A 24948-nucleotide genomic window follows, 5' to 3' on the forward strand; every position below is an offset into this window, starting at 1 on the left:
TTTCTTAAATAATAAAATTTTAAAACAATGATTATAATAAACTATTTAATTTAATTATTAATTAAAATATATAGTGTTGACAATTCACATTATATGTAACAACTATTTAATATCATCAATTAATGCAATGTTTATTCACGTTTTATAAGTTTATTCACACCTCGACTAATCTCATCGATCCTAGAGTTAACGGTCTAGATAACCTCTAGGAACTCAAAAGCATGAAAAGATTTGGTGGCTTTTGATCGAGTTTGTAAGAATAAATTAAAAGCTTGGATTCGTCTTTCTTTTCAATATTGGTCTTATCAGCAAATAAATATTAAACTACAGAAAACGATTGAACTTAATGGCAACGTTAACCAACTAATATCATATCCATCGATGGATTATTGAATTGGATATAAGTATATGATGATGGTATATATGAATTATAATATATAACTGGATGGTGATTATAAATCAAAACCAGAAAAACCAAACCCTTTTTGTACCTTATCTTTTTTCATTTGATCAGGTGGGAGGTCTACAGAGGCGTCATCTTTTGTGTAACAGTTTTCAGAAAGTTGTTGCCAACGTTGATCACAGGTTGTGGATTTTTACGGTTGTCGTGTAGTGATACGCCATTTTCAAAGAACCATAAAACCGTTCAAGTGAAGTATTGTTTGTTAGGATGAAAATAGACCCAAGGAGAATACTTTTTTATCATCTTTCTAACCTGCAACAACTCGGGCATAGCCGAATACGGATCTTTCTTGAGCATCTTTAAATACACATGTTTTTTTTTCTTCTAAAAACATATCAACCGGAATATATATTTAGCCCTTTTAATTTGTTGATTATTAGCTTTGTTGTACACGCATCCACGCCTCTTGAAGTACTCCTATTAGACATCTTTACTCCCCAAATACACATATTCACCTCAATCAGATATGTGTAGTTGACCTCATCGAATGCACTTGACCATATCAAGCACCGTTTTTCATGTGTACGTAGTTGTGATGATGTATTTATAACTGATAGTTGAGATCAGGAGCCAAATGTAGCCATCCTCATGTTGGCGGCTGATATTCAAAACCTTCACCGGTTCATATAAGAGTGTAGTCAATGGGGCTTTTTAGGGCACCACGGTTCGGGTCACCAGTGGTGTATTTAGCCACTACAGCAAACCCAACACCAATCCCTTGCCTACATCAGTTCTTGTGGCAAAAGTCATCACTAATGACCCAACCTATGGTGATGGTTCTTTTGGTTTCGAATGAATTAAAAAAAATGTATAATTCAGAACCGACATAAATATTAACGGTTTGATCAAATCAGATTTGAGGTCAATAATTTTCGAAAATTTATTCTAAAAGAATGATCACTCTTGAAGATTTGAGAACAGAAAATTAACCAATTAGAACGACATCATTTATTTCCTAAAAGGAGTAAAAAGAAACTTATTTTTTTTAATGAATAAAACCAGTATTAAAAAAAAAAGACCAGAAAGCCTTTGAGTTAGTGGACCTTTATAATGGGAGTTAGTTTTAGGGACCAAAATTGAAACAAAATGGCTACCATCGTGACCAAAACTATAATTAAGGGTTGTTTACCAAATTTTTTATTAAGGGGTTGTTTACCAAAAAAAAAAATATTAAGTCATGTATGGATAAATTTGTTTGTCCGGATTAATTGTTGTTGTTGTTTACTTTTTTTTTTCCTGAATCAACAGTCTGAATGACAAAAATGATCGAGATTTACCCTTCAGTATGAATTGGTTGTTTGATAAATTGCTGTTTATTTTTTAAATCAAATGATATTTCTGAAACATAAAAATTATTTAAACATCAAAACATAAATTCATTAATATCATCCAAAAATCAGAACATAAAAATCACAAATTCATAAAATCAAAACAAAAATCATAAATCCATTGGGATATACCCAATCCTTCTTCTCTACCTCCTTCGACTTCTTCTTTGATGGTAAATACGGTGTCCTCATTGCACCCCATAAACAACTGGTCTTGAATATTATATTTTCTAATAAAATTATGTATCGCAAAGCAAGCAAATTACCACATTTCTTTGTGTTGTAAATGGAAAAGGAGTCATCTGGTTTAGAATTGGAAATCTCGCTGTCAAGATAACATAAGCACGTTCAATAACATTCCCGAGTTGCGCATGTGCATAATTAAACCTTTCTTCGTTGTCATCCAAGCTTCTCTACTATGATTGTTCGTAAAAAGAGAAAAGGCAATGCGGTACAAAGAATCATAATTTTCCCACCCAAACTTGTTCAACTTCTTTAGGCATGTGTCATAAGTAACAAACTCGGGGTTCCCATATCTTGACGACATACTATCTAAAAACTTTATAAGCTTGTCGTCAAGCTTCGAAATCAATTGTGTACTCTTTTTAGCCTTTTGTTTCTTAACCGCAGTACGGAATGAACAAGGTGTTGAAGACACATGAGTTGAATCACTTGAGATATTGGTTTCTTCATCAATGACCACAAAAAGCTTGGTGGTTCGTCTAAAAGGCTTTTAACGATGCTCCATGACCTTCAATACTCGTGAACATACCACCCTCAAATACTAGTCTCCAAAGATTCAACATACATATTGGTCTGTGTTAATAAACATTTATAAATATACAAATAAAATAAACAAGAATCAAAATAAAATAAAAAAATCTAAAAGTTAGAAAACGACCTGCATCTCTAACACACATTCCTCAGGCGTCAAGTTAAAAGTGTTTGTAGAAGTATCATCGACATTGCCGGTTTTGTTTTAAGATTTCAACCAAGCATCATAATTTCCTTTCAAATGATCAAAATGGTTGYGCATTTGCTTCCCATCGACAACAAAATTATGAGGGTTTTTTTTAAAGTTTCAGCAACTTTCTTGCGTGAAAGTGCCTTCAAACTACCACCCTCTTTTCTGTTTGATCCAACCTCTAGAATACAACTTTCTAAGAAAGTTTTCACAAAATTGTGATACTTCCAACTAAACCTATTTCATTTTTGTTGTTATAATTCCCACATTTGTTCCGTACCAAAAACAAAGACATGATAACATTCTATAACAAGCAAATTAGATGTACACAAACAAATAAACCAACAAGTAGAAGTATTGAATATGCCAAGATTTCATCTTCTAATAACTTCATGGATGAAACTATTTTAAGGACAACGTATTCATAAAAGTACATACCAATAAGCAACAGTGTAATACAAAAATAATGCATAAGCAATGATATTACAGAAATATTGCATAAAACTACATACCAAAAAAGTAGATAATGGAATTCATGCTATTAAATAAGAAACAATCTGTAGACGATATCAATGTAAACAAACAGTGACGAACAAACAACAGACAATATTGCAAAAGATGTCTATGTAAACAAAGAAGAAATCGTCAAATAAACAAAGAAAGAAATCGATGAAGAACAAATAATAGACATCAATTATAACATGAGTGTCTACATCAATTTCTAACTTGAGAATAAATGGAACAATCACAAATCGTTTTGGAGGAGAAATCGTGAAGAAAATTGTTACCTTTGGAGAAATCGAGTGTGAAGAAATAGATTTAGAGGAGAAATTAAAATCGGGCAGAAGCGTCGAGCGAGTGGCTAAGATTTAATTTTTTTTTTCCAGATTTGGTGTGTTTATTAAACCAGGGGTAGGAGCGTCTCTTTTTTGTTGAATGTGGACACTATATCCTCCTCATCTTATCGAATATGTTGACATTTCTGCTATATTACCCAGTACCCACAAGTAAACACTATATTTTGATTGAATATGGACAACATACCCTCCCCATCTTACCGAATAAGCCAATAGTTGTGCTAATAAGCTAAAAGTAAACACTATATTCCATGCAAATAAGTTGTTTAACATATCATGCTCATTAAGTCACAAGTACACATCCTCTGGATTCAAAGTAAAAACGGGTTGATAGTGATTTGCAACTTCAGGGACCAAAATTGTAATTTACTCAAATAAAAAAGAAACAAAAACAAGATAAAGGAAACCAGGAAACGTCGCTTCTTGTAACTACAAAACCCCCAAATCCCATTCAGTTTTTAGGGTTTTGTTATCCTCTTCGTTTTCAATACTCACATCATCTCGCTTCCCTCAAAGGTATGCATACTCTCGTCAACATAATGTATTGTTGTATTGATTTGGTGGAAATTGAATTGTTATCCAGATTCTAAATCGTTCTTGCCAAATTCATATCGGTTTTGCGTTTAAGAACTAAAGAGATTTCGATTCCATATGTCAAGCGAGTCTAATCTACCGTTTGCTTGAAAAATAAGCGACTGAATGCTTGTTTTTCTTTTGTGGATTGGTTGGTTCAGGTTTAGGAAATGGCAGCTGCACAGTTGAGCTCAAACAGTGTTCTTCCGTCGTTTGAGGGTCTCAGGTCTTCGACATCCAAAGCTTCATCAGTTGTGGTGTCTTTACCTTTTACAAGTTTGACCCTCCCTGGTTTAGTTGTCAAATCTGCTCCCAAGGTTAACTCTTTTATTTCTCTAACCTAATTGCTTACGTATTATCTGGTTTTTGTTTTGTCTAATCTTGTTACTTACCATTCTTGAAATTTTTAAAAAGGTGTATTCTATTCATACTCTGTATTTGTCGATGAACCAGTCTCTTTATTCTGATTTTTAACTCTAAGCCCAGTGAATAACGGCTTTTGGGGGCCATAAGCTCCCACTCTCGTTGCAAAGAACAATGCTGCAAACTGATGTGCTTTTGTTAGCATTCTTAAGCTTGCTTAGCAGTTCCCTTGATGTAGTGTTGCTCCTATCTATGTCAACAATCTTGTAGATATTTCGATCCATCTCAGAAACTATCTGTACCCATATACTTCTGCTTCTCATTTGGCATGATAGGGTCTTTGCCTGTTACATTTCTGTTTTCTTTTAAAGGGTGGACTTGGTACAATACCAAGTTTTTTCTCCAATATCGTGTACCAACCAATTATAATTAGGAGTTGGTTTTCCGGTAAGAATAGTAGTTATAGTGAGAAGGGTAAGAAGGGATCTCCATACTTGGATCAATTCTAATTGAACATCAATTGAAAATGCCCTTCTAAGCTAATTCAGGTGTTATTTTGGACTTAATTTGAACCATTAGATCACCACTAATTCAAGTGATCGAGGGTCCAAATCCCTTACACTTCTCACCTTAATGCCTAGTAGATAGAGAATTAAGCCAAGCATATGTAAAAGGGAGCAAAAGTAGTCATTACCCGATTCTCTCCTTTATTTATAGGTTGTGAGGACTCAAGCTAGGATTTATGTCTACCCTTATTGTTATAAAGAAAACTAGACACCAAATAACCCTAAAGGGTAGCTCCACCGGTAAGACCTAGGGTTTGCTCCCAAAAGATTAGCAGGTCAAATCCCCTTAAGGCGTTTGTCTGACTGTTACGTTCAAGGCCCCGTGGGATTAGCCGAGGTGCATATAAACTGATATGGACACCCATGGGTACCAAAACTAGACAACAAATAGATAAAGATAGAAAAACTTCATTCTAATTGTTTAATTGTGGTCTTTACAAAGTTGGTAAAGAAACCATACAATTGGATCCACAAAGTTGTAAAGGGATTAGGGTTCACTCATGCTTTATATCAAGTTCTTTTATCTCATTTTCCCCTCTCCCTTCTTTTCCCATTTTTAATTTTAAATTCCAGTTTTCGTAGAGATTTGTAGTTCAAGCAGCTTGGACACGAAGATCACGAAGCGAAGCAGAAAAAAGACCAAACAAGAAATCTTGGAAACAGAGGACGGATATGTACATGAGACCATTTCAACTAAACGTTTTCTTTTCAAAAAGATTCGTTCATGCGAAAGTGATGCATAGAGGCACGAGCAAAGTGATATCGGTGGCAACCACAAACTCGAAGGATCTAAGGAACACGTTGCCTTCGCTCATAGATAACGAGGCTTGCAGGGTGATTGGGAGGTTGATAGCAGAGCGATCAAAGGAAGCGGACGTGTTTGCAATGGCTTTCGAAGCGAAAAAGAATGAGAGAATTGAAGGGAGGTTGGCAATTGTTCTTGATACCATTAAGGATAATGGTATCATATTTGTTTGAAGTTTAAGTAGGCTCTGTATCAAGTATCTTTCATAAAAATATTTCAATATTGTTTTCAGTAATTATAATTATTTTTGGGCAAACAGATTTAAGAGTCGATTGTTATCCAAATGCTTACTCGGTAAACGCTTATCATTAGAAGTTAACTCTATAATCTATTTTATCAAGTAAGATTGTAGTATATTAAAACGGTATCGTATATAACAATTCATCCGGTAAACGCTTACTCGGGTAAGAGTCATCACCATCACTTATCGGGTAAGACTCTCTATTCTTATCTTGCTCTTACTGGGTAAGATTTTTGGCCCTTTACCATGTTCATCAAGTGAGGAAAATTACCCGATGAGTGTTTAATAAACGGTCCCTTAGTATACTTTAGGAACGATTAATGTAATTCACTCTGATTTATATAATTAAACTGATTTGGGATTAATATATGCATATTCATATAATTCCATATAAATATGAGAAAATGAATAAAATATAATAAAGTTTGATTTAGTTCATATTTAATATAACGAATAATTTGTTGTCTCAATTGACACAAACAAGATCAATTTTTTTTCCTTAACTTGCTCATATTGTGACCGATATCATGTTGATCTTGCAACGATTCATTAATGAAATTGAATAAACTGTTTTCAATATTTTAACGTTCTGGTTTAAACCAACATCCAAATGTACATAAAGGTTGAAATAGTAACAACAAAGAGGTTGTTAAAGTACATTTAAAACATCAATTCAATTTGTTCTATTAAATTACGTTTGATACGAGAATTGATTTGGTGCATCTCATTAGGGTCGATCTTCAAATGGAAATTTGATCCAATGTTGAAGATCTCTTCTTACCTTTCTCACCATGACTTTCATTCTAATCGGAAACCCAACCGATGGTCTATATATGTATAATACGAAAGTAAAGTTATTTCTTGAATAACATGTTTAATCTTCATAACGTAATTGTAGTCTTCCTTTTGAGAAGGAAAGGATTATTAATACATATATATGTATTAATAATCGAGTAACCTTAAACTAACCACGATCCATGGTACAATTATCCCTCCTTACGACCTTACGTATCCACCAAACTGCAAATCCATACACACAATCAGCAATTATGTCCGGTAACATCAAGATATAATGAAGAACCTGAATTGAATATTCATTTTTTTTCATTCGAGAACAAGAAGTTTGACCCCCTTCATCCCCTGTTGGGATGTACTATTTAATCTAAACTAGCGCTATCCGCTAAAGACAACGGTAGAGCTGTTTATGAATGTCTACAACTATCCAATTAAGAGAATTCTCAGATGTACTAGGTTGGATGGTACCAACAAAATCATGTGTCAACTCCAACAACAGTCGGACAAGTGGGAAATGTTAGGGTGAACCATTAAAGAGTCATTGAACAAACATTAAATAAAACAAAGGACCAAGAAACCCTTCGCCCCCGTACATCTGTAATGGTCACAATAGTATTATTGAAACTTGCTTGAATATGAATAACTCCCTTTGGTATTTTACTTGTACTCTAAAAGACATGCATTCACAAAGACACACAGATCGTAATGGTGTTTACCTCAATTTTAAACCAGCCGAAGCTTGTAAGCGCCTAGGCAGCAACCTACAAAACACACAATAAAGCTCGAATGTATTACAGCCAAAAGAGATGCTGCCCAAGACCAGCCCACATTCTCAAGTTTTTTTTTTTGGGATCCAAGGACACTAATTTCTACCTATATATTTTATTTTCTTATTCATAAATACGGGCTTTGGATCCAAATTACGACAATACCAAATAAAGTTCACGTGATATCATGAAGCATGAGTGCAGTACTTTACCTTGTCATGGGCAGGGGCGAAAACAGCCTTAACTGCTTCAAACACTTCTCCAACAGGCTTAGCAGCATCAATCTAGGAGGAACTTGATCAGTAGGATATAACAACACAAACGCCATTTTCAAAAATTACAAATAGTAATGTGCTATGCATTTACCTTCCTGACCTTCCCCTTGGAATTATAATAGTCGATAACAGAGAGACTTGATTCGACAAAAACCTTAAATCGCTTCCTTATTGTGTCAATGTTATCATCTACTCTCCCCTTCATTGTGCAAATAGCAACTTTAATTTTAATAATTATTTACATACATAGCAATGCATATATACACATAAGATGGGAGAAATATATTGTCCAAATCATGCAGTTTGGTTCCATAAGGGTGTGCTTGGTATAAAGACAGGATAGAACAAGATGGGATAGGACAGGACAGGACAGAACAGTTGTTCAGCATTTGGTAAGACAAAACTAGACAGGATAGAAGATACAAAATGACCAATTTACCCCTAATGAATTGCTTATATATTTTGATTAACTATGTAATTTATTAAAATATAATAAAATAAATATTTTTATAACAAAATATATCATTAGAAAATTTTCGCCAAGACAAATAAAATGACACCAAAATAAAAAATGGAAAAATAAAAAGTTTATGTAGTTTCCATTTTTCATTTTATACCTTTTCTATATCGTTTGTTATTACTAATATTTAGTAAATTACATAAGTTAATCAAAATATAGAAACTGTATAAAAATAATATTTTGCGGACAGTAAAGTGAGTCTAAAGAACATAAAATACAATAAATAAAATTTAAAGAATGAATAAAATGTAAAGAGGAAGACGAATTTGATGCTTAAGAAATGAATTAAGTTTTATTTTGAGGTTATATTGGTAAAACATAAGTCTGTTCCACCTTGTTCTAACTTGTTCCATGGGGTGGGGGTGGAACAGACCTGTTCCACAGTGTTCCTGTCTATTCCACATAAAATTTGTGCCAAACATGTGATCCCTGTTCTATTCTGTTATGTCATGTCCAATGTACCGAATACACCCTCAATGTAATTAACCTAACAATATTAGTACAGTTCAACAAGTCATATTCCTAACCTGGTTGCGGCTCAAGAGGCGCCTCTCCATCTCTTCCTCGGAACAATCAAAGAAAAGAACAAACTCGGGTGTAATTCCAGTCTATATAAGATCAATATATCAATGCTGCACGATTAGATCTGTCTCTACCAACTCGATGAAAGAAGTTTTATGAAATTTTGGTATATATAACTCACAACTGACTCAAAGGCTGCACGATTCTCCTCGTTACGAGGAAACCCGTCAATTAGGAATTTGTCATTTTCATTTTCCACAATTGCTTTTTCAAGAAGCTTGATTGTTACTTCTGAAGGAACAATCTTTCCTTCAGAAATCATGTTCTGAATCATGGTCCTATAAGGTATCACAAGGAGCTTAGAATTCAGATATTCACAAAGAAAATTGCACAAAATAAATCTCGGTAAAACAATTGTTTCGAACCAATATTTAGAACAGAAATATAACAAAACTAATTTCAGTAAGGACAAACATCCGGTTTTGACATAGGAAACTAGAGATCCTACAAATCATGAAGGGTCAGGCAACATTACAGAAGCAAGTTTCCCCTCAAGATCTTATAGGATTGACCCTACGGTAGCATCAAGTACTATAACTCCTTAGTCCTTTCCAAAATAAATGCAACAATTTCTTTTTTGGGATATCAAAAATAAACACAACATCTTCATTTAAGGCTGAGTTCGATCTAAATTATCTCTTTGCCCACAGTTAACAGTTACATACAAAATATACATGGCAATGATGTAGATTAACAAGATTCTTCCATTTTCATTATTTTTAGTAGTATTTTTTATGTTTGAATAATAATCACACACTCCCATTGATCATATGCACGGTGAAATGTTCCATTTGACAGTTACCCCCACCCCCATCCTTGCCAAAAGAGGAAATTGGCGTCTAAAGTTAACGCAACATCAACCAAACAATGGCTCTCATTGAACATTGTTAAGAGTTTTCAGTAGAGAATGTACCCATTTTCGGAGCCAGATTTTATTTCTGCACGGAGAAGATCTCCAGCACTGAGATGGGTATACCCAAAGTGCTCTACAATATTTGCACACTGTGTACCCTTACCACTGCCTGGGCCTCCTGCTCAATGTAAGAAAAGTAAGAGAAGCATATTCTTTTAAATTCCTTAAGTTACTAAAAGATATTTAAGACACATGGTTGATTATCAAACACTTCCCATTAACTTTGGCTAATCAAATGTTGCAATTTTTATGGGACATAATGAGAGTACTATTTCATTATTTAGATAATTTTTTCTGAGCATTACTATTCAGATCCATAAAAGTTGAATCAAAGTCCTCACCTAGGACAAACACGACCTTGGGCTTCTTTTCACTAAGAGCACTTTTGGTTCCTTCCTGCAATCAACTAGGCATATTATTGTTGATAATAAAATTTCTAATACTGAACAATACCATGAAAAATGATGTTGTATTAAAGAAAGATACAACTAAGGAGTTCCACTCTTCCATGAATCTTGATTTATAAAATCATTGAATAAATACTTGAATAGGTGGATCACATAGAAAGGCCTCATGCACTCGTTGCCATAGTTTAGGGCCAATTTTGAGTGTGAAAATGCACATCTTCTTGGTATGGAAACTTCCTCAAAATATAAAAGAGTGATTAGCATTTTGTATCATTATACTTGGCATTTCATTTCTAAACAACCAACATGCATGTAAAAAACACACCCAAAAACAGAGAGAGAGAGAGAGAGAGAGAGATAACATCTGAGTTGGCAATAACAACAAAAACCCTATGGCTAGCTATAAGATAGCAAAAAAAAAACACTTGAGGTGGCAAAAGACTGTTGCATTCGATATTTTCTGCCAAGTAAAGTGCTCTCCTTTGTATTTTACAATTTTTAACGAAGTGCCACATATCAATATTTGAGATGCTAATCACTCAAAAAGAAAACTACATACGTACTATATTTCAAAAAGCAGACGAAATAGCTACCTTGTTTGCAGCCTCAACAACAGTCCCCATGAGTCTACACTAGCGTGTTTTAACTTGACTCTGCATCCAACCCAAAATATTAAAATTAAAACTTGCAAACTGAAAAGCTTAAAATATGTTTGATTGGTCAGACTAGGGATCAAAAATTCATAGTCGTAAGTATACATAATCTATATCCCCTAACAACAAGGGGAAGGGGGAATGTGGATATGTACTTTTGGCAATCATAAAATTAGCCATAAAACAACAATGAAGATCAAAATGTAAACAGCTAAACAGTGCATATGAAGTGAAAACTGTAGAAAACATATAGCTAAAAGGGATTATAAATATGGCAACCACAAGCATAACATGGTTCCTCAATTTTGTGTGGGCTAGAGAGGAAAGTCTTTGTATGCGGTCTTTCTTTCCCTTGCATACAGATTCAAACCCATGGCTTTTTGGTTCAACCACAAACGAGTAATTACAATTTCATCGAAGTATAATAAATTGTTGCCAATTTTCTATCATACTGGTGCCTTTTTAATCAGTTGGCAACCCAATTCAATAAGTATAACTTTGGGCATGTTTGAGAATTCTATGCCAATTATCAAGCCTCTAGCTCTCTCTTCTAGGTCAGGAAGCATTCTTTGGAAAACATGTTAGGGTCCAATTAGAACAATTTCTACATGTGAAGATTAATCGAAGTTACATATATAGAATTCATGTCACAATATGACCTATCTGGATTAAAGATCTTCTATAACCAAGCTAGGTACAACTAAAAAGGCTTTTGAAACATTCTTAAATTATATTATTGTGTATAACGTTTTCTTTATTCTGTTTTGGATAACAAGCAAAAGATGCACAGGCAAAAAAACTTCTTTCCATGGTTCACATGATAAAGCCACGTCATGGGTGCAAATGACTTTTCAGTAGTTGGAGAAAATAGAGAAAAAGTGAAGATCAAATTTTAAAATAATTGATGTGCCTAGCCTTACAGCAGATAAAGTATTTTATAAACTTCAATGTAAAAAATTTCCTACTGTGAGTCTCACTCAAAGAGATAAATCCCAAATACAGACACAAAAATGACCTAAGAACACAAAAACAATTATTCTCAACTCAGCATATATTTAATAGATCCACATAAAAATTCAAAGAAAAGAGAAATTTCATGGTTCAATCGTAAAGGGGAGTAAATCACACTACAAATTTCAAGGGTAGAAACTCAAATTTGATATGAAAATGTGTATGGTGTGAAAAATGTGTCTTACAACATGAATAACTAATCTTGGATTAAACATATAGATCTACATATCTACACCAAAACTCAAAGAATACACGAATTTCTAGTCATAGACACTCATCCTGCTTCATATAGTTCTACAATATGAAAGAAATGCATTCTATGGCTTTACAATGGTAGACATGCAAATCATAAATAAAATGGGTGTACATGAAAGATTGTGCTTTCAAGATGCATATTGAGTGATTGCTTGTAGGAATTTGTACAGGGATAGCTTACCATCTTTCTCACAAATTATAGACAGATCTATAAATATAAAATAAAATAAAAAAACCCTCCAAATTAGAACACTGGCCAAATGAAAATTTGAACAAGATCCCATAATGTACAAACGAGATGTGTAACAATGTGTCTTGCCAGATCCAAGAACAAGTTTCCCCATAGTTATGCAAGAAATACATCAATATATACCCAAATCATGGACATTTACCAATTTGTAGTAAAAAAAATTCCATCAGATCCGAAAAATTACATATAATGATGACCATAGCTAAAACCAGTCAATACTACAGATATAGAAGGACGTACACATCCAATTGGCCTACTTCATCAAGATCAACAGATCCCACCCACAAATGGGAAGTGAAAAGCATGATTCAAAGATTCGCCAAGATCTAACACTTGGAATCAAGAATCATTCAAACGAAGAAGCAAAGATTCGGAATGAAACAGAAAGAATAAATCAAATTTCAGCAGATCAGCAACATTAGCCGTAGATGAATCTTACCAGACTTGCAGAAAAAACGAGTTAAATTGAAGAAATTCAACGAAAAGATCTGAGGAAATTGTGAACTGCTGAATTTTCGGGGTTTTATAGGGTTCCTTGGAGCGCGTTTTTCTTGAAACCGCTCACAGTCCGAAATTTCAGATCTTTGTCACATAAATATTTATTGAAATATAAAAATTCAGATTTTATAAAATGACCAAACAAGAATTTTTGTATTTTTGCTTTTATTTTTTATTTTTCTTGAAGTAGCAAACAAAAAAAGGAAAAATAGCAAATATAATGTGTATTTAAGAAAATAGACTTGGGATCATGTGAGACTCGTAAGGCCAATTCTCAATCACTGGATTATATCTACAATCTGAACATTCATAATCATAAAATTATCACGAAACTTCTCAGTAATCACAAAATTGTCATCGTACAACTTTAGATCATTGACTTGTAAAGTTGATCAATGAACATAAATTGGTCTTTTGGATCTCACGAAAAACTATTGGTCTCACGTGAACCCAACCCTATATATATATATATATATATATATATATATATAGACTTGGGATCGTGTGAGACCAAGGGTTTTTCGTGAGACTCGCAAGACCAATTCTCAACCCTTGGATTAGATCTACAATTTGAACATTCATAATCACAAAATTGTCACGAGACTTCTCAATAATCACAAAATTGTCACCGTACAACTTTAAACCATTATATCATTAGCTTATAAAGTTCATCAATGAACATAAATTGGTCTTACGGGTCTCACGAAAAAACTTTGGTCTCATGTGAACCCAACCCTAAGAAAATAAGCAATTGTTAAACTATTTACACAAAACAATTTTTAATGTACAAAGTACTATACATTTATACACAAAGTCTTAAAAACAACTCATTAAGTACTACTACTTTATGCATTCAGTTTTAAAATCTCTTAATCTACAATTAAAGTAACATATAGTACAAGTTATCAATGCACATTATTACTTTTTCATGTTACCAATATACTTTTGACACATTTCACTCATGCTTTCACTCTCTCATACCTCTATGTCTTCTTCACATCCCCCAATGTGAAATTTAAATTGATATCACCATGAGTTATTAAAAATTCTTTCATTTTATCTTTCATTCAGTTGCTCTAGAACTCTTGGTCTCGCTCTCGATCTCTTGATTATTTGCTCTTGGTGTAAATCGAATACATTTGTGGAGTCATTTAATTATATGGGATTTTAAATATATTGGATTTTAAATTGTCATACAATTTTTTTCAGTGATAGACTGTAATTGGAACCAAGTGTAACTTATATCATTGTTAAATCTTCTCTAATGAAACCAGTGGAACTTTAAAATCGTTAAAATTCACAACTCCCGCCACATTGCACGGGTATATAACTAGTTTTCATTTAAGTGTTCCTCTAATAATACCAGCTAATTTAGTGTGGAACCCATATCTGAAAATTCATCTGAACACCTTTTTCTCCGGCCAACTAGAAATTAACATGTGTTTGCCGTGGACCCACTCTGAAAACGACTCTCACCAACCTAGTTCGCCAACCAATAGAATTAAGACACATTTTCACTAATACAAATTTTTGTCATTGGTGGATCTGTTTTAATTTTTTGAAAATCAGGCTTCAAATCTCATTTTAACTACTACCAACTAAAAATTTATATCAAATGTTTACCGTCACTGATCGGAAGAAAGCTCCGGCCACTGCCATCCACCTTGTGCCCGACCATATTCCGTCGTCTACTGTCTACCACCTACCACCATTGTCCGCCACCTCCATTTGTCATTTTGAGATAATAAAGATTCTAAAACTAAATACCCGATAATATATTAAATAATAAAATTTTAAAAAAAAGGTTCTAAAACTAAACACCCGATAATATATTAAATAATAAAATATAAAAATATAAATTTAACTATTATATACATTAAAAATTGTTGGATATTTAGTTTTAAAACTTTTTAAATTTTCAACTAAAAAAATATCAAATTTATATCTTATTTGAGCCAAAGGATTTCATAAAAATGATAAAAAGATAAAATATTTAATGATAAAATCAAAGCTTCAAATTTTTATTTAATTATTTTTCTAATTATATTTAAGAAATATATGTTTGTGCCACCAAATTTTATTGATTAAATGGAGAGACCAAATTCTAAAAATAAAAATTGAGAGAAAGACTAAATCTGTTATAAAACTAAAAAATTGTTTGAAAGACCAAATTTGTTATACTAATGTAAATTAGTTTGATGGACCAAATATGTTATAAAAGTAAAAGTAGTATGTGAGACCAAATTTGTTATTGAAAATTGAAGTTAAGAAAAAAGGAAGGTGAAATACACAAAAATGTCATCTCACTAACGGAAACTTAACTGAATGAATTAGAGGAATGACCATATCCGTTACAAAAATGAAACAATAAAGATGTCCCTTGTTAATAATTTCTTTCATGGACTTTACTCGTTAATTTATGTAAACCACATGAACCAAATTTGTATTTAACTCTATGTTTGTATATAAATGTAGGATTTTTCGAAGTTTTTTTTATGTTGAGGGACAAATTAAACTTCTTCAAAAAAAAAAAAATAAGGGATAAATTAAGCAAATATACTGAAAGGATGAATATGTTTAGGCATATATATTTTGGGAATTGGCTGGATATCCGAAGTTCATATGGAGATTTGATGTTGATTTATACAATTCTCCAATGTCAAATCCCTTCAGAGAACACAGGTATGGAGGGATTATATTTCGTGTTGGAAGTTGGGTTCTGTGTTTTAGCAGATACAGATTCTGTTTGATTACTAGGCTTCAATTATTGAGGTTCGTCCACAACCTAATAGACATGTCGCTAATAGAAGGTTTTGATGGACTTTCATACTTCTGGACTTATGATTCGGTCAAACCAGAGACTAGGAGGGATGGAAAGGGGTGAAGGGGGTCGTTGGAGATGACGTTTGGCGTCGCCGAAGAAGAAGGGTACGTCGGAGAAGGAGAATGAATTAAGGATTTGTTATGTCCTTTTTATATGCTTTTAATAATAATATTTTATATTTATATTGGAGTTCTAAAAATGATGTGGTATATTAGTTTAAAATCAGGTGTCGTTGTCACTATACTTTATTAGATGAGCATGACAATGATTGACGATCGAGGGTCTTACCCGGTAAGCGAGTGCAACAACTCTCTCTCAATAAATGTTTATCGGATAAATTGTTGTATATGATATCATTTTAATAAACTAAAATCCTACCTAATAAATGAAGTGAAAGCGTCGGTTACTGGTTCAAGTCCTCTCAGGGCCACTAAAGGGTTTGTTTGGCTATTAACTCTCGCCCCATAGGATTAGTCAAGATGCACGCAAGCTAAGTCTGGACACCACGGTTATTTTAAAAAGTACGAAAAACCCAGGAATGGAAATGGGGATGGTTGGATGGTCCCTACCTTGGCATCCTACCAAACCCAACCAACCGTAAGTGGGTAAGTGGGAAAAGGGGTATGATGTAAGCAGACTTGACAGTTACCCTAATCAATACAACAAAGGGCAAGAAAAGATGATACACGCATATTTATATATATCGAGAACGCGGTAGTTTTTACAAATGTACAGCACATATTTTCCTATTCTCGATAACAAACACAACATAAACGGAGCATACAAGAAACCAGATCGAGATCTGAAGAGTGATGTGAAAAGAAGACAGACTAACAGAACTTGCAGAATCCCCAGCTGTTTGGCAAAGAAGATATCACTGTTACCGCACCCATGCTACAGAGTCGATCTCATCTCTTGCCGCCTTGTATAACTCTAGTCTTTTGGCAAGTTCTTGTCTCTTTGACATTAAAGACGGATCTTCATCTAGCAACTCCCCGAGCTGTTCGCCCTGAAAATATTTAGGTTTTACTTGTCAAATCCTGTAAAAGGGCAACACCAGGCATTCATCTCAAATGGTGTTATAAAGGTGCGTTTGGTACGTGGACAGGACTGAACGAGCGACACTGAGGTAGACGGGTGAAAGAATTATGTAAGGTTTTAAGGTTTTAATTTGACATGGCTAGTTTAGTAATATACCAATCTTGTCTCGTCTCTCTAACTTTTGTTCCCTCTATTTTGGCAGGGCACAAAGAAAATACATTTTTTGTCCTACTCAATTCCTGTCTTGTGATTGTCTATGGTCGCACCAAAACATGGGACAAGTTTTCGTACTATTCTAACCTGATTTCTTTTTATGAATTCCAAAAACGAAACAGTATCAACGATCTCATTGTTCTGACGTTTAGTAAACTAGACCCGAAACTATCTAGACTTGCCCCCATTTAGATGCCTCAAAACAGCTACGAATTCTAAAATGGACGAACCGAGTGTATGAGAAAAGAAATAAATCACAAATAAGTTTCACATTGAGTATAAACAAAATTGATAATACACGGGTTACCTCCTTTCTTCCGATTTGTGTGTAGAAGTAATGGAGTAGATTCTGTCTGGCCTCTTTCACTTGACAATAAACAACTGCCTTCGGAATTGTGATCCTGAGTGTATCTGACACCATGCTTATATAAGATGATACGTTTGAGCCAATCCTCCTAAAGTGTGCATCTGCATAACGATCCCCTAATGGGTCACTTGGGTTTCCACGTTCTGGAGTAGGGATTCCATGGTCTGAAGACGGGTTTTTGCGATCAGCAGATGCAGCTCTGCGATCTGCAGGTGAGGGAGCTAACCCACCTTTCTCCACTTCCTGGGGAAGTCTCCTAAAGAAATCCACCGTTAGGTAAGAAGACTCCATGTCCACCAATCTAACGACCGTCTTCTTACTTTGCTCACGGAATTTTTCCAATGCTTCACCAGCAGCAGCAGCAAGAGTAGTTTGAAGCGCCGGAAACCGCCTTAACTCCTGTTTCAATCTCTTCACAAATTTAACAAGAATTCAAGTATACTAAACCACACAACCTGGTATATCCCACTTGAAAGTAGGGTCTGAGGGGTCTTGGGTTGACAGAGGCAAATCCAGAAAATTTTCCGAGCGGGGCCACAAAATAATTAACAAAATAATAAAACAAAATCAATTATAAAGAGTATGGTATAAGTAAAAATAATATGCATGTAGTTTTTTCCTTTTTTTTCTTCTTTTATGTTGTTACCAAAAAATTAAAAAGAGCAGAAGGGGTTCAAACTTGCAACCTGTAATGCCACATGCAAATGACACTACTAGTAGGTTGCAGTCACCTTTTATTAGCCTAGAGGAGCATACATCAAAATCAAAGTGGTTTCACCTTTAAGACCCGTAACAATTTTTCCATTGCGAGGGGACGATAGAGTGGGCGGACGGGCACTCGCTGGCCTAAGCCTAAATAGGGTTTGGGGGTTGAGATGTACATAGATCTGACATCTACCCCAAAGAGTAGAGCGGCTATTTTCACGACAACCTTGGCTTGTGCAAGAGTGTGAGCAAACAGGTAGAAGGAACAAAGACTAAGCACATGATGAACATGGAATAGGGAAAATAATAGAAGGTAATGAGTAGATACAAGAATTCAAGTGCTATATCATAAACATGCATGGTTTTTCATGTCTGACCTCAGTTTCTCCTATCGACTTCCTGACAAGTTCCTTTAGGACGAAATGCACCTGAAGAATGATTTTTGGGTAAGTTGCACAATTAACACTATACAAAGCTTGTAAGTCAGCTCATAATTGGAACTATAGCCAATTAGAAATTGGGAGCACAAGCTACTTACTGCATCTACAGAAGCTTCAGCTGGTCCCCTAAAATAACTCAATGACCCATCTATAAGGCGTCGATAGCCTTGTTCCGGAGCAATCAAGTGAGGCTGGTAACCATCTGCCTCAGAAACAATTTTCCTCACATTTGGTAGAGAAAGATGCTTATCAAACGGAAGTTTTCTCAAAGCAGCAGGAAGCTGGTTGTCAAATACTCCGTAAATTCGGTCACCTCCAGGTCGTCTGACACAAGAAAACAAACCTAAATTCAATCAAATGCATATTACATAATCTAAGCATGATTCAACCCAATACAAATGACAAAATGATGCATTTGTGTATGGATTTTTTGCTAGTACATTATCCTAATGAATGTCCCAGCTGGCAATTTCAAGATAAGACGAGGGAGGCAGCATTGCTTACCCTCCATCTAGATGTTCCTTGAATATTTTGTCAAAAGCACGGCATAGTTCCAAAATAGTGTACAATTTAGCCTGTAAAAGAGCATTTAAGTGTAATGGACACAGTTAAGTTGCACTTCATAGAAGAATATGTAGACAGAAGCTTCTCACCCCTGCATCAACTGCAATTGGCCTCCCAAGACGGTCCAACTCTGCTTCCATCTCATCAATTCCTTTGTTTATCAAGGAAATAATACCTGGTATTTTTGCTTTGATTACAGATTCCAGATGCTGCACAATGAAGCACGCAAACACAGTGAACTTTTGTGATACTAAAATCATTGTTGTCAAAAAAGACGAGAGAAAATCAAAGCACCCTCTCTTATTGCTGAGTTGCTGTGTGGTATTTTAAACAGAAGTGCACCATTGAAAAACTTATAGCAACACTTCCTACTCCGGGTAGCCAAGTATTACACTTGTAAAACTCAGGTTGACAAATACAAAAAAATAATGTACACAAACAACAGAGCATACCCTCGAGAGAAGTTTTGCCAAATATTCTGAACCCATTTTACTAGCCAGGTGTCCATAGTCAGAACTTGTAGCAAAATACTCCTGCTCTCGTCGCCTTGCATAAATCATATCAGTGTTTTTCATAATATCAGCTTGGGATCTATTCACAATCCCCACCCAAGGATGTTGTAGACGATAAGCTCTGCCTTCAAGGACCTTTAGAAAAGACGACATTGACATCAGTATTGAGCATATGAAACAACTGATTCAGAAAAAGAATGATAAGCAGAGGTATAAGACTAAAATCTGTCTGCAATTTAAGAAAAAGATGAAACCTAAGGATCTCACATCTAATGCATTAGTTCCTTTGTCCATCAGATCAAGTTTCGTCAGCACACCAAATGTCCTTTCACCTGGTCAGTTGAAAAAATTCACACAAAAAACAAGGATGTTGGAGAAAATCGAGAAAGACAAACATTTCAACAACAATGAGGTGAGCATGCCTGATGGATCCACCTCCTTAGCAAGTTTAATGGCATCAGATGTTGCAATATCTTGATTGGCAGGAGATATTGCTAGTATGATAGAGTTGGGCTGAAACATGAGATGGTCATCATATGCCAGAATTAAAAAGATGCCATGCAAAAATGAAAAGCAAAATTGAAGGGGTACATATAGTAAACATTTCATCCTCAAACACATGTTTATTTTAACATCGGAGCACTAATCAAGGTGTTCTTTGTTCCAGAATGTATTATGGGAAGAGTGGTCCAGTCATAAGGCTCCCACATGACTAATTTGGGAAGAGCCTGGTGTTAGGAGTCACCTACTAGTAGAATGAAATTACCTTATCAACATAAGCCCGAACCATCTTTTCTATATCTTCTACTATACTTTCAGGCTGTCCCTCTGCAAATAAATTGACTCTATGAATTAGATGAAGCTCAGATCATATCAGAGAATGCAATGGCAATCACAGAAGGTATAGAAAAATACCAACAGCAACTTTTGTCAATCCTGGTAAATCGATTAAGGTTAAGTTGACGACTGATAGAACAATGGAAGCATGATAAGGTATTAGTATCATATAAACTCACTACAGCAAGTCTGCATATATAAATCAAGAAGAAACCCACCATTAGGGGAGTATATGCTGAGATGAATTGGAATTGGAGATATTTGTTTTGACTTTCCAGTGATTCTGTCTGTTTCATCTTGAATCTCCTGCCGTACCAAAGCTGTGGGAGAAATGTGAAGTAAATACTGGCTTCCCACATTCATGAACCAAAATTCATGCAGGATGGATAAATAAAAAAACACTTTACATCACTAAACTAACAGCATGAACTACAAAGGTGGCATATTTTGAAGTTACAAGTGAAAAAATTAGTGGAAGCTTGAACTTAAAGATCTGGAATACGACGAGTTCAGAGGTACATGTCTGCAATTTAGCCTCCTACAGTTGAACATTTTTCTATGAGGGTGTGTTTCTGGACTGGAGTTGAAGGGACAGGACTGGACAAGCGAGAGTGAGGTAGGCAGGTCAAAAAGAATTGTGGAAGGTTTTAGGGCTTCAATTGGACATGGGTAATTTAGTAATTTACCAAATCTTGTTCCATCTCCCAAGTCTTGTTCCACCTATTTTGGTGGGAAAAAAATTGCATTTTTTGTCCCACTAAGTCCTGTCCTATCATTTTCCAATGCCGCGCCAACATGGAACAAGTTTTTGTCATTCCCTCTCACTTACCAAACGCAAACCCTAAGAGATCATGTTAAAATATATCCATGAAAATAGCACCGAACTCGAACCTCGAATATTTAAACTGACAATGAGTATTGGCTGTGTTGCATCTTGGCGATAGAACTATTTACTTGACATGTAACCCAAAATTTTGAAAGAGAAGGGAAAGGATGTGGCATTTTTTCCTACCATCAATAAACTGAGTAAAGAGGATGAGCTGAATTGAAGACAATACAAATCACACTAAAAACAGGGGAACCAAATTCAGATCGGATGCAACTTACAAGAACTCTGATAACATGTTCATTCACAAGCTCAGCTAGATGTGTGGAGTATCACACAGTGAATTCTAGTGAGTGGCCTTTTGGAGCTTATGTGGTGATTATCAGATGCTTAACTGGTCCACTTGAGCATGTAAAAATATAATAATAATTACATTCTGTACAGAAACGAGAATTAAAAGACATTGTTGTTTAGATTTTTTACACAATTACTTTTCTAAATAATTAGTTTCAAGGAACTGAAAGATTCCCTCTGAATTTAAAAAATCCAATTGATGAACATAAGTTGAGATCGTCAACCATCCTCGCTTAATATTCTAAAAGTTGAAGAATTGTTTGATAATCGAAGTGATAGGGCACACATCATAAGCAGCTCTAACTAATTGAAGTGGTGGGAGAACGCTTAACACCTAGGCGGCTACCTAAAGGCCCTATACAGATTTTTGGAACACTGGTTGCATAAGGGCTTACCAACAAAATCAAGTTTTTCACACGTTTGATTGTGTTCTTATTACCATATGACTCCCCTCAAAACAAAACAAATTTTTATCTATATTTAACACTACTCAAAGAGTTTGTACCCACAAATAACGGGTCGACTATGTTTGTGTGGCAAAACCATTAGAAGTTCTCTATTGCTTTTCGAATCAATTAGAGCATTTGCAGGAAAGCAGATAACACAGTATCATTGATGATGCTGACTGCTGATCATGGTGTTGAAAAAGCAGATGGGATTGCTGAGCCTGCAAATACATTAAATCAACACATCTTCCAATATTTATGAAGACAAAAGGCCATACCTAAAGAAGGATAATAGAAATATCAAGAGTTCCAATATGTTTGTTTATAGGAAAGGATGAAAGACTACTAGGCAAACGATACAGCAGCAAAAGAAATACTATATTTCTTAGTAGACTAATCTCTACAAAAGTTAGAAATTTGCATAACTATTTATATAAAGAAATTCAAGTAGCATCCCTTCACATACAGAAATCAGTAAATCGCCTCCGTGGAATATGTCCAAATTCGGCATATTCTTCTTTGTCCTCTATCTTATGCAACTGCAACACCAAAGGTCGCCTTGTGACAATCCCTGATATAGACAGTGTAGGGCTAATTCAGTATATCAAAAGAACACCTGAATAGTAATAAGAAAAAGAACGAAATTTAAGTACAATCAATCAAGCAACTAACCAGATCCTCTGGGAAGAAAATCTCTCCCAACAACGCTCTCCAACACCGAGGACTTTCCAGAACTCTTTATCAGCACAATTGCAGTAACAGGAAAAAAAGCAAAAAGAACTAGATGAAACATTTAAACCTCCATAAGCAAACATCAGAAAGAGAAATAATCAATTGCAGCAGCAACCAGATATGACCCCTTCAGAGATCAAACGAATTCATACAGAAAAAACTGCAAGAACAAAAAAAAGAAACAAATCCCCTCCTCCCAACCAATTCTGCAAAACCCAAAATTCAAGAATCCAAATGTTTAACGGTTATAGCTCCTTCAAGAATGTTCCCTACCACATTGGGACCTCGTCTCTATCTCTGACCAACTTATTAGTGTTAACATTCCTCTTAAACCCTTCAAAAACCTTAATTAACATATTTGAACTAAATGAGATTCAATACAAACTCTAGCAAAACTGGCTAAATAAACGGGAAAATTCAAGCCTTTGCCTACCATTTCTTAGTTCATAGGGGGCGGGAAAAAAACATATTATATGAGCGTTCTCTTCAATTTCGACGAAAGTGGCGGCTTCAATCAAAGATACATGACAAACCCTTGAATTTTGTACTACCTTTCTTTCCTATTACGAAGCTAATATATATCATCAGTCGTGAAAAACGTACAAGGATGGAGCAAATTGAACATTAATAGCATCTGAAATTGAAGAAACAGAAAATTCAAAGTAGAATGTTGGATTATAAATGTGAAGAAGAAAAGAGAAACCTGGCCTCCGACAACAACGACGGAAGGAAGGGCATCCCAGAGAGAAGCCAACGCAGAATCACCACCACCGTAGTCACCAAGAGCAGTACAAGCTCTCTGTATACGATTGACGAGACCAATCAAGCTCCCCATAGTCGCCATAACTAAAAACCTCTTCGTCTCTTTGCCTACAAGAATGGGGGGATAAGAGAAGATGAACTCGCTCAAAGCCTGAATGTCTGTTAGACAGTGACCGTGACGGATATTTAAATATATATTTTTTCTTTGTCGTTCTCTCTTGAACTTTTTGCTTTTTTAATATCTTATTTTTATTTATTTTGATATCATCGTAAGTATATATATATATATATATATATATATATATATATATATATATATATAGACTACGTTATTTATATAAACCGTATAAACCTTATTCAATCAATCATAATTTTTTATTTTTTTACTTTTTTTAATTATGAGAGGTTGATTAATCATTTTTATTGTGAAGGATGTTAATCATAGATATTATTATCTTCATTATTTTAATTTTAGAGAAATACATGAAACCGTTTCATTAAAATTTTATTTGCATTTGATCGTTCCTCTCTTTCTCTCTCTCTCTCTATATATATATATATATGGGGGTCCATTCAAATGAGAACTGACTAGTTTGTGGTAACCGTGATATCCAATCTCAACCACAAATCAATAGATAAATTAAAAAAATCATAATTTTGGTAATTTTGAATTAAAATTTTAATGCAAGGACATTTTAGGTATTTTCTCTCCTCTCTTCTCTCTCTGTCCGCCATCCTCCGGCCACCACCCTCCGGCCTCCGGTGATACCACTGTGATACCACTGTGATACCTAAAAATATTGACTTTGTTAAACAAAAGACACAGTGTGATATTCAAGCACATATAAGATGCATTGTGATACCACTGTATTACATCTCTCATCGACAACACAAACGACCTTAGCGTGATACCCAAACACATATAAGATGCATTGTGATACCACTGTGGTATCACTAGAGGACGAAGAGAGAAAAGTTTTAAAATATCTAAAATGTCCTTGCATTAAAATTTTAATTCAAAATTATAAATATCCTAATTTATATATTGATTTGTGGTTGAGATTGAAGATCACGGTTACCACAAACTAATTAGTTCTCGATTAGGCCCCTATATATATATATATATATATATATATACATGTTTTAAGAAAACGATAATGTATTTATTTTTTAATGAAATATAAATTTGAAGATAACATAAAAACTAAAAAATAAATAAATTGATATTAGTATCAAATT

General features: G+C 34.6%; 3 protein-coding genes across 5 annotated transcripts; 1 reads left to right on the plus strand and 2 right to left on the minus strand.

The window, feature by feature from the left end:
• Positions 1-4022: 4022 nt before the first annotated feature.
• LOC112520532 (50S ribosomal protein L18) lies at positions 4023-6150 on the plus strand. The gene is made up of 3 exons (XM_025128987.1): positions 4023-4128; positions 4347-4502; positions 5697-6150. Exons 2-3 carry the CDS (start codon positions 4356-4358, stop codon positions 6090-6092), a joined length of 543 nt encoding a protein of 180 aa, XP_024984755.1. The 5' UTR covers positions 4023-4128; positions 4347-4355; the 3' UTR covers positions 6093-6150.
• An 871-nt stretch (positions 6151-7021) lies between these two features.
• LOC112519546 (UMP-CMP kinase 3-like) lies at positions 7022-13147 on the minus strand. 3 transcript variants are annotated; one of them, XM_025127737.1, is made up of 10 exons: positions 13028-13147; positions 11013-11072; positions 10354-10408; positions 10013-10130; positions 9221-9377; positions 9045-9125; positions 8089-8196; positions 7935-8006; positions 7672-7716; positions 7022-7180 (listed from the first exon to the last, which is right to left on the minus strand). In XM_025127737.1, exons 2-9 carry the CDS (start codon positions 11040-11042, stop codon positions 7705-7707), a joined length of 633 nt encoding a protein of 210 aa, XP_024983505.1. In that variant the 5' UTR covers positions 11043-11072; positions 13028-13147; the 3' UTR covers positions 7022-7180; positions 7672-7704. The 3 variants fall into 3 exon arrangements, with proteins under 3 accessions (XP_024983505.1, XP_024983507.1, XP_024983506.1); XM_025127738.1 differs by lacking the exon at positions 7022-7180 and adding an exon at positions 7231-7550; XM_025127739.1 differs by lacking the exon at positions 13028-13147 and having other exon boundaries at positions 10354-10418; positions 11013-11046.
• Positions 13148-16587: 3440 nt separating this feature from the next.
• Positions 16588-23855, minus strand: LOC112518971 (dynamin-related protein 1E-like). Its single transcript, XM_025126796.1, has 15 exons — positions 23651-23855; positions 22888-22951; positions 22682-22786; positions 20808-20909; positions 20668-20718; positions 20519-20580; positions 20175-20265; positions 20020-20084; positions 19693-19887; positions 19330-19449; positions 19181-19251; positions 18775-19000; positions 18614-18664; positions 17472-17930; positions 16588-16919 (listed from the first exon to the last, which is right to left on the minus strand). Exons 1-15 carry the CDS (start codon positions 23789-23791, stop codon positions 16791-16793), a joined length of 1932 nt encoding a protein of 643 aa, XP_024982564.1. The 5' UTR covers positions 23792-23855; the 3' UTR covers positions 16588-16790.
• Between the last annotated feature and the right edge of the window lie 1093 nt (positions 23856-24948).

The sequence above is a fragment of the Cynara cardunculus genome (genome assembly GCF_001531365.2).
Source record: "Cynara cardunculus var. scolymus isolate 2C chromosome LG 10, CcrdV1, whole genome shotgun sequence".
Lineage (NCBI taxonomy): Eukaryota > Viridiplantae > Streptophyta > Magnoliopsida > Asterales > Asteraceae > Cynara > Cynara cardunculus.

Excerpts from the sequence above, each read along its gene's own strand:
- LOC112520532 (XM_025128987.1), top strand. The coding sequence starts at position 4,356 with ATGGCAGCTGCACAGTTGAGCTCAAACAGTGTTCTTCCGTCGTTTGAG. Across the intron at positions 4,503-5,696 it reads TTGTCAAATCTGCTCCCAAG|AGATTTGTAGTTCAAGCAGC; the intron begins GTTAACTCTTTT and ends CAGTTTTCGTAG.
- LOC112519546 (XM_025127737.1), bottom strand. The coding sequence starts at position 11,042 with ATGGGGACTGTTGTTGAGGCTGCAAACAAG. Across the intron at positions 9,378-10,012 it reads AAATCTGGCTCCGAAAATGG|GACCATGATTCAGAACATGA; the intron begins GTACATTCTCTA and ends GATACCTTATAG. Across the intron at positions 8,197-9,044 it reads GCCTCTTGAGCCGCAACCAG|GGGAGAGTAGATGATAACAT; the intron begins GTTAGGAATATG and ends TGCACAATGAAG.
- LOC112518971 (XM_025126796.1), bottom strand. The coding sequence starts at position 23,791 with ATGGCGACTATGGGGAGCTTGATTGGTCTCGTCAATCGTATACAGAGA. Across the intron at positions 20,910-22,681 it reads GAGGCGATTTACTGATTTCT|CTTTGGTACGGCAGGAGATT; the intron begins GTATGTGAAGGG and ends TTTCTCCCACAG. Across the intron at positions 20,266-20,518 it reads TTCGGGCTTATGTTGATAAG|CCCAACTCTATCATACTAGC; the intron begins GTAATTTCATTC and ends CTCATGTTTCAG.